The following is a 9645-nucleotide window of genomic DNA, read 5'->3' as shown; positions in this document are numbered from 1 at the left end:
TCTCTTGCGACTTCTGAGTCCGTCTTTTCCTTTGTCTAAAAATTGTCGAAATGAAAGAGCATGGTCCTAACACCAACATAACCTCACCTGACATAACAGCTAACCGAACTTAACTAAATTCAAGCTTACCACTCTTGACCAATTTTTACTGGATTTCAATAAACGCGCTCACGCAGTGCCTCGGCAATCAGCTGACGGGCGGCCAAGCATGGGGAAGCTGCGCGGGCGGGAAACCCGACCCAGTTGTGACTGGAATGGTGTGTGCGTGGGGTGTAGCGGTCAGGTCATGACGGTTTGCGAGTTTTGGCGCCCGTTGGTGCTACATATTTCGTTTGTGGAAAAGTGTTTTGTGTGGTTGTTGAAACTGGAACATCGCAGAACGGGACGGCCGACAGCAATAAGTGACATATTTTGTGCGATTTTCGACTTCACATGTTCGGACTGACGTTTGCTAGATCGAGCGGTGAGTTATCGATCTGTCACTTGTCAGTGAGTGGGCTGAATGAGTTCAAGTTGGGTGAGTGAGAGGTAAGTTGTGAGAGTGAGTTGTTATGAGTGTCGATCGGTGGGGAGCCGTGGAGATTGGTCAAGGGTCGACACTGCTCGTCTCTGGAACTTCTACGAGGATACGGTCGCCTTGGATCCTGAAAGGTCAGTCCGCTCCAGATTCAGACTGGAGCGGTGATTCAATTTCCTATCGTGTTATGTGTGGCTTATGGCGGATCCAGATGGGTTTGCATTCTGTTACTTTTGAAATTGCTTGCAGAAAATGATGCGTTGTTGTGAGAAATATCCGTCACGGACAAATTTACGTTCATTTTCAATTCTTCAGCGGCTGACAGACGAGAAGTAAGCTTTTGATACATTCAACATGTTTTGGTTTTAATCGAGATTTAAATACGTAACTATCCACGGAAACTAAAATGATAGGGGCATGGCTGCAAAGTAATTTCGTTGCATATTATCTTCAACTTACCACTCGGGAAGACTGCCAATTTTTAGATGATAATACGATAGAATTTCAATTTCAAAGATTTAGTAACACGCATAACTTCCCATTTCCCAAACCCCACAAGCTCCGCCCACCGTCTTATCCCACTGGATCCGTCTGTTAGGAATGTGCCTCGCTGTAGCCGTATTTGTCATGTCGAACCGTGCAAACTGTTGTGGATCGTCGCCATTCGTGCTTCCGGCTGCCGGCACTGCTTTGGCTGGGCTGGCTGCCCGTCTGTCTGCGGGGGCACCATCTCGCCGGAGTCGGGTCAGTCAGCTGACTGCTGACCCGGGGTCAGCAGTGGTGACCTCCATCAAGGTCAACTGGTACGCAAACTGGCATCAGTGCACCATGTAACGTCAGCAGGGTAGGAGAGGCTACCGAGGGCTGCCCCCCGGGGGGGGGGGGGTAGGCTAACCAATGGCTGACCCGCCGCGCTGACCGGTGCCCCTGGGAGGTAGACTGACCCAGAACTGACGCGCTGTTGCTAGGCGGTGAACAGCGCGGCGGTCGGGCCGGGGGGAGGGGAAGGGGTGGAGGGGAGGCGTCGCCACTCGGGCTCGGGGAGCGGACGACAAACTGTGCCAGCTCACGTATCGACAGTGAATTTATACTTATTATTTTCGTAATAGCGACGGTGCGTGAGTGTATTATCTATCAATACATAACATCTTTTTAGACCCTAGGCTAACTTTAGGCTAAATGCATACTTGCTATCACTCGACGCACTATTTTATTGGCTTTCAGTCATAAAATTAGCTCACCATTTTGAAATCGGGAGCTGTGTGCAGAAATGCATGCTTACCACGTATTCTAAGTGGGGTAATAGCGATATGAACACATTGGACAGTGGACATGACAGGCGTGCCGCCATTGCCATACCCCGTCCCCCCCCCCACATCTTGCTTTTGAGTTGTGAAGATCCCTACCCAAAACGTAATCGTGCAAACAAGTAAAAGCCGGCCCGCGGGCGTGCTCTGTATGTCATCGCCCGTTTGCGAGGCGTTTACCTGCTACTTCTCAAAGTATAACTACAGTTCTACAGTTTTAGGCATTATGAACAAAACCACAGTATGTTTACGTAAATATCGCGATTCGCGGGCATTGGATGACGGGTTGGGACTTGGGGGATGGGGCGGAGGCACAATACGTAAACAAACGGGACCTAAAGCGCGGTCTGTGCTTGCTTGGCATCAGTCTGTCGGATGGAATGCGTCGGTTGAAGGTGGTGAACACTGAGCTGTGAAACTGGCGACTCGAGACTGAAGGGAAGGGGTCCGGGTGGGACGGTCATCATGGTGATATTATATTTGAGGAGGGCCATGGATAAAGTGATGGACTGATCGAGTGGCCAAGAAGTGATAGACGGAGTGATGAGTTGTGATAGCTGATGTGATACTGATGACGTAGGCACTTTTCTGGAATAGATGCTGAAGCACTAACGATGTCTTTGGCTTCAACACCTTGTCCATAAGTTGAATAGCATTCGTATTTCGTACGCATATGTCACACCATTTGAATACAAATTATACATCACATCGACCACAGACTGTTATTGACTGATGTGGAAAAAGTGAAAAGCTTCGCATTGCGTGAATCTTTTTTTCAAACAAACTGATAACTGACACCTGGGAAACTATGGCATGCCTAATACCTATTCCAGCACCCTGTCGAATGACTACTTAATGCAGTTCATTCAGATTCACCCTAGGCATGCCTAACGCACCTAGGCACGCACAGGCAGGACTGTATGGCTGGTGGCATATGCATTGTGTCCGGTGTTCACGTTCATAGACAGAGACACCCTCCTGATATAATATCGGGGTAACACAGCACTTGATAACGGTACAAGAGTAAAACTGGCTGGTAACTTCCGATGGATAGAGCAGGTTTGGCTTTCTAACGTAGGAGGGTTTTATCGTGGTACCGGTTGAGCGTCAGATTTAGAAGGATCTTCAGATGTATCAAGTGCACCCTTGAAGGTAAAAGTAATTAAAGCTTATCGGACATGTGCACTATATTGAGGCACCGGTGGTCGTTTGAGAGGCAAAATGCAGCTTTGGAAGCTGCACTATTTTTTTTTTAGATAATGCCACGATAAATAAAAAGTTATAGACTTTATAGCTATAGACTTTGACTTTTATGTCTGATAGAGAGGGTCAGATGACATTAACTCTGTTTTAGCTCCAGCCACCAGCTCTTTGCTCCAAGGAAGATTAAGAGTTGCGTAGTTTAGCAGTTGCCCATAAGTAAGTTTGACTCATTACTCACAAGTGATATTTTCTTGTTTGTGTGGGCTTACAACATGATTAGCTTGATAGCATGTTTATTGCTTGTCTTCGCAAACATAATTATCCTACATTAGCATCATATTACCATGTTATGTAGATCAAAGCGAAAATGCATAATGTTATGGTCTAAGCGTAATGAGCGTATAGGATTCATTGATGCAATATCAAATATCATTTGAAAACGACAATTTTTCGACAGACACAGATACTGGCAAAAGTGAACGATGAGAAAGAATGGCCACCAGAGCGAAAAACTATTTCATAACCTTTTTGCTCTTCCCTTATCATTATACGGATGTGCGCTACGCGACATATTTATAAGTTATATTCATAGTAAATCACATTTCAACTTTCTACTATGGACGTCAAACCCCTTGAGACCCCACTTTTTTGCGATAATTTTTAAATGCGTCAACTCTCGTTGACAATATTCTGGCAATGTGTGTTTCAGAACCTGCCGAAACTTTTATTACTAAGGTATTTTGACGCCAAACGATTATGAAAGGTACTTCTCATTCACTCGTAATGTTAAATTTCACGGAACGAATCTGTTGTTTGGGTAGAGGCTACGCGCTCATGGGGCGGAGCCACGTAATGACGTCAGCGCTAAGCTCCGCCCTACCCCTCCGGCGCTCCTTGCCCGGCGACCGGTCACTCGCGTCTCTCGCTCCATTCAGGCTTGATGGTGGGCGGTAGCTGGTAGCGGTAGCGGGCGCTGGTAGATGGCATTTAGAGCAGATGGCGCTGGTGGCGGGGCTCGAGTGTGGCCGAGCGCAAGCCTCTGCCCGGGCCTGAATTGACCTTAGCATTACGAGTGAATGAGAAGTACCTTCCATAATCGTTTGGCGTCAAAATACCTTAGTAATAAAAGTTTCGGCAGGTTCTGAAACACACATTGCCAGAATATTGTCAACGAATGTTGACACATTTAAAAATTATCGCAAAAAAGTGGGGTCTCAAGGGGTTTGACGTCCATAGTAGTTATCTTCAAACATAACATCAACAACCGCTTGCACCAGACAGTTCACAACAAGATAGGAACACCAAGCCATCGCAGCGCTTAGGAACAAAACTGAGGCATAGATACAGTTCTTGTACACTTTCCACATTATCAGGGCACACCCTGGTATTACCTGACGACTATCGTGACCTTTTAGGGGCGTAAATCTGTCAAATTTCGGCGGTTGTCGACCACTTCAGCCCCTGATAAGAAGGAGATGGCGACAATGATCCCGTCATGAGATGGCTTGTGATAAAGTCACAAGCGTCAATCAGAAATATCACAGTGGTTCAGCGACGCTCGCGCGGGATCGAAGACAATGCGACAAGTCATGCTCACGACTTGAGGCGATGATATAACAGCGAGTGGAAACCTTCCACTCAGTTCATACACTGGTATTATACAACCGGCATCAAATCGACCAGCGGAGAGTGGTGGTATGTTAGGTGTTTGATGAATATTGTGGAAAAGGCTGCAGCTAAGGATTATCGCAAAATAACAATCGCTCAATCAACAGTAGCATTCATTGTTACATAATTTGGCAAATGAAAATTTCCCTAATCCAATCACTATGACGATTCCTGACCGGAGGAATACCCCGTGGTCAAGATAATACGTTACTCTCAAACGTTTTTTAAAGAGATAAGTCTGTAATAACGCTTTTTGGCCGACTATTTGCCCGTTGCATCTTTCTGAGTAAGCCAATGACTATCATCATCCCGATACATCGTTGGAGCACCCTGTAAGCGAAGACTTTGCATAAGGCCTTCGCATTAAATACCCTGGATTATTCCTCATATTACGTCATGCCTTATAAATCATCACCAGTCATTTTTTGTATCTCGCATAAGTAGCTCCATCTCACTTAAACTGAGACGTTTATGGGAATATATACTCGGTTGAAGCCTGCATGACCCTTACCAAACCCTGGTTACACTATTTGAGTCCTGTCTCCACTGTTTGGTGAATTCACAGCACCATCGTCATCCACAAGTCCAGCATTATCAAACGCCTTCCTCTTGCCAGCATCCTGTTCATCCTTCCGGTTCTCAGCCCGCCCAGCTCGCCCTGAAGAGTCTCCTATATCCACACTGATATATGCGTCCCGCTCGCCGTTTGTGACGTCACCTGAGCTTGTGACGTCACCAGAACTCGTCACCGCTCCGGAAGAACCTTCAGCTGCTCCTCCGCCACCTTCTTCACCATTGGCATCAAATCCCGCCTCGACAGTCACCTGTTTTCCTCTCCACTTTCCATGCAGTTTCAACCTCAATTTCACTGCACCCCATGTGGCTGCGTGGAGTCCTAAGACCAGCAACAACGCCGCCACGGCTGTTCCCGTTGATAATCCCGGCTTAGCCCAGTCCAGGATGGGATATATCCCGGTGTTGCCGCTGCCGTCCACGCCCCCGCAGAGGTAGTAGATGATGCTGAAGAGGAGGTAGGTGATGCCGAAGGCCAGCGGGTAGACGACGTGGTGGTAGCGCCGGGGGGTGCCGTGGATGAAGAGGTCGGCCATGGTGTAGAGCGTGGTCAGCAGGTGCAGGTGCAGGTCGGCATACGTCACCGGATCTGATGGAGGGGAGCGGGGAGGGGGGGGGGGGGGGGTTAGCGATCATGATGGCGTTTTATGTAACCTTGGTAGGGCCCGAGCCTTATCAATAAATTATGCATTTAACATGAGATACGATTAATTTGAAATCATCGGTAACATAGAAAGTCACATTACCAGCGTTTATGCTATGAGGGAAAACGTCGGTAATTTCCAGGTATATATCTGTTAAAGGGACCCTCCCACCTTCAAAACAAGTTTATGAATTGGCATGAAAGTGATGTCGCTCGGTTCAGAAAGAGCGAAAACGGATATCTACCAAATTTCACCGAAAAATATTCACCGGTTTTCAAGATATTAGACTTTTACTTTTGTTTACTTTTTGGGATCTCCGCTGTTCCTAGCGACTTTATTTGGAAGCAATAGTTTGGCAGCTGAAAGTGCGGCACTTGTTGCGCGCAAAGCAGCATATACACCACCGCGTGCTACAAAACGTTTTAGTCAAACATTTAAAAATCGTTATCTGCGCTGACGTCACACATTCAGAGGGGTATTCCTATGCATTAGCCCCTCTGAATCAAAATGCTGCAATTTTGAAATTCAGTATTTCCGATTTAAGGCATTTCTCGATGTTGTGAGTGCCAAAACCGGTAATTGTGAGCCAGGGACCCATTTTGGCTATCTCAACTCAAATCTAATGTTAACCCTCGCCGGCACAGGGGGGGGGGGGGTTGATGCAACCCCCCTAAGGTTTTTCGCGAATAACTCGCGTAAAAAGCGGCCGATCGCGACGAAACTTTCAGTACCCTCGCATTGATCAATTTTACACCTACCCTGAAAATTTCATGACCCTGACCCCAATGATCTTTGACCTGTGACCTCTTTTCTGTGACCATGTTTGGCCGAAATCGCGGTTCGGCGCATGTCGGCTCGCATTAGCCGCGCTGTTGCAAGCTTTTCGTGGTTTCAAACGTTCAAACATGTGATTTGATGTTGCTCCCATGCATTAGGGTGGGTGTCAAGGTCACCTGAAGGTCAGGTCAGGTCATTGACCTTTGGTGACCTCGGGTGACCTCGGTTCACTTTTTCGAGTTTTACATGTTTCTAGGCTAGTTTTGGAGCTGAATTCGAATTTAGCAACCATTTGAACATTTACGAAGTAGTTTTGGTGCCTTCGTAACATGTTACGAAGCTGTCCGAGGCGGTTGACACGTATTACGAATACCCGTCACAACCCCTACCGGTTGACCTGACCTGACCTGACCCGACCTGGTCTAAATGCTTAAAGACATCATCTATGATCAAAACTAACACGATATTCGTGATCAGCACCCCGGAAAACCACATAGCAGCCACACTTTACGACTTTCTAACAGGTCCCGATTTTCCCGGTTTTCGGGTCATTGACCTGACCTGGAAGGTCACCCGATGACCTAAGACCTTAAAATTGGGTATCATCGGCTTCCTCTCGTGACGGGCAACACGCTCGTTTTTTTCCGCGAAGCTCTAGCTCGATCAGGGGCCAAACGCGAGGGGGGGTCGTACCAACCCCCCGCCCCCTTGTGCCGTCGAAGGACTCAAAATGGCCTGTGCCGGCGAGGGTTAAGGTGGGAGGGTCCCTTTAATCCTCAGCTGAATTGTTAGCTAAAGTCACCTCCACGCTATCCAATGTACAGTTGTGACAATGGCAAGATAAGTATACCTACAGCTCTTCAACGATCCATTATAAAATTGATTAAATCACGGAATGTACTTACAGTCGAGGAAGGGGAAGACTCCTCCCCAGTACATGATTGTGACCAGCGGTGCGATCGTGTGAGAGATGTTCACTATCACCCAGTGGGTCTTGTACAGCCAGTGGGGAACCAGTGGCTTTATACCTGAAAAAAACGATCAGACGATTTGTTGGATAACACCGTATTCAACATATAAATGTGTCATTACGTTTCGTATTTCCGAGTATCTTCATGTGCCGACTGCGAGCTTCCTCTACGCTCACTTTGAAACTGTAAGCAAATCATTCAGGGTACAAGTTGGACTCAGCTTAAATCATCTGTCATTTATTTATTTCTAAACGGATACTGCTCAGGTGCTGTAACGATAAGACTGCTTTAGAGGCTTAGCAGTGCAATATCATAGAGTGCTAGGTATGTGGTGCAGCTATCTGGCTGACATTTCAAGTCCATAATCGTGCAGGTTTAAGCTGTCTATCTGATACGGAGATTACACAACAAAATTATATAAGGAGTAGCTAGTAAGTGCACTCGCATCGAGTTAAATGTTTGCCAAGATCGATTGATTGCTCAAAACTTTGTCGCCTTCGAAGGATACATCTTTTCTCACTCACCGTTCCGGCTTCTGAAGGCTGCAGTCAGAGCAGAGAGAAACTGTACCGCGATGTCCACGATTGCAGAAAGATACGTCCAGTTTGTTAGGTAAATCATGTAATAACTAATCTGATTGGTGTCATAGTCGTTCAGGAGATTGTAGATGAAGAAACTCCAGAAGTAGATGAATATGACGAAGCGGTAGATGACATAGCCGATGCTGATTTTGTCCGGATCCTGCCACTGAAAACGAGGAGCCAGGGACGGGGTGAATCACAAACACTTAACGGAGCGTGAAAATCGGCTGTGCCATCACCTGAAGGGCTTAGATTCCTATTGTGTTTATGTTAGTAAGTAATTACTGCGCAGAATCAAATGAAGGTGGCTTTTGGTTTAATTCATGGTGAAGACTTCTACTGGCGTCCAACTGGCGTCTTACTGAGCAAACATCCAAGTTGGCGTCTAACTTGGCGTCTTAACTGTTGGACGGAAACTTCCCAGCTAGACGCGTCTAAAGTTAGCTGTTGCCAGATAGACGCAGTCGCCGTCCAGCAAGATGCGTCTACGACTTAGACGCGTCTAGCTAGACGCGAAATGGATGTCTCCACCCGTGATAAATCTTTATTTCATTTGAAACATGGCGAAGAGGCAGGCTCCAGTCAGATCTTTTATCTACCGAAATATAAATTTTTTCCTTTCTCTTTTCTTAAATATTTTTCGATGCCGCAAACACGACTAGATGAGATGATGAACGATCAGACTGTGACTATTTATAGGTATGTTCTCCCTTACCTGCGCAGTTCCGAAGGAGGCCGGTCGGTGGTGACTCAGACCGAATTTGTGCCATTTCAGCTCCCAGCGACACCGCATCGCGTCTGGTGACGTCACTTCTTCACGATGACGTCACTCTGCAGATCAAATACACGATGAAACTGTGACATTTTTTTAGTCGATGGGAGAAGCTTTCTTGGTCTATTGAGACTAACTCAAAGCCATCATCCATAGGATGAAGGGATAAGAGGAGAGACATTGGTACGAATCGACCACCGACTGAGCGACTGAGCCCATCCCAATGAGGCGGGAGTTTGCTGGTGGGAAAGGTCACCCAGCCGCTAAAACGGTCACCCCACAGAAATAGCATGGTGCTCCTACTGGAGCTACCCTTCTCGGTCGACTAGGTGCGGGTGACCCCCGTCGGAACGGGGAGGGGAAATCAAGGGCTAGGAATAATGATGGGTTGGTAATAACGAATAAAAAAGGACATGGAATTTACCGTTCTGAGTAAGCCACTTATTGCATAGTTCCTGATCTATATCATGCATGCCGAGGACCACATTCGACGCGTTCTATTCAACCATACTCAATTACCATTCACTCGCCCCTCCCTGTCTCCACTTATTCCTTTTCCTCGCTCCTTCTCCCCTCCTTCTTTGCCACCCCCTGACCACCTACCTTCGCCACCGATGCGGCCCCACTGTGGC

At 47.1% G+C, this 9645-nt stretch overlaps 1 protein-coding gene across 1 annotated transcript; it reads right to left on the bottom strand.

Annotated features, from left to right (window-relative positions):
- Positions 1-4164: 4164 nt before the first annotated feature.
- Positions 4165-9637, bottom strand: LOC122372542 (protein rolling stone-like). Its single transcript, XM_043349840.1, has 5 exons — positions 9617-9637; positions 8957-9072; positions 8185-8407; positions 7595-7717; positions 4165-5857 (listed from the first exon to the last, which is right to left on the bottom strand). The coding sequence occupies exons 2-5, from the start codon at positions 9032-9034 to the stop codon at positions 5217-5219; spliced, it is 1065 nt and encodes a 354-aa protein (XP_043205775.1). The 5' UTR covers positions 9035-9072; positions 9617-9637; the 3' UTR covers positions 4165-5216.
- Between the last annotated feature and the right edge of the window lie 8 nt (positions 9638-9645).

This window comes from Amphibalanus amphitrite, unplaced genomic scaffold (genome assembly GCF_019059575.1).
Source record: "Amphibalanus amphitrite isolate SeventyFive unplaced genomic scaffold, NRLGWU_Aamphi_draft 001370F_arrow, whole genome shotgun sequence".
Taxonomy (NCBI): Eukaryota; Metazoa; Arthropoda; class Thecostraca; order Balanomorpha; family Balanidae; genus Amphibalanus; species Amphibalanus amphitrite.
Note: the sequence above shows the minus strand (reverse complement) of the source record. Positions and strands in the feature narration are given on the sequence as shown.

Coding starts and splice junctions, on each gene's coding strand:
- LOC122372542 (XM_043349840.1), bottom strand. CDS start 9,034: ATGCGGTGTCGCTGGGAGCTGAAATGGCACAAATTCGGTCTGAGTCAC. Junction 7,718..8,184: donor AGCCTTCAGAAGCCGGAACG/GTGAGTGAGAAA, acceptor CGTTTTTTTCAG/GTATAAAGCCACTGGTTCCC. Junction 5,858..7,594: donor AGTCTTCCCCTTCCTCGACT/GTAAGTACATTC, acceptor CCCCTCCATCAG/ATCCGGTGACGTATGCCGAC.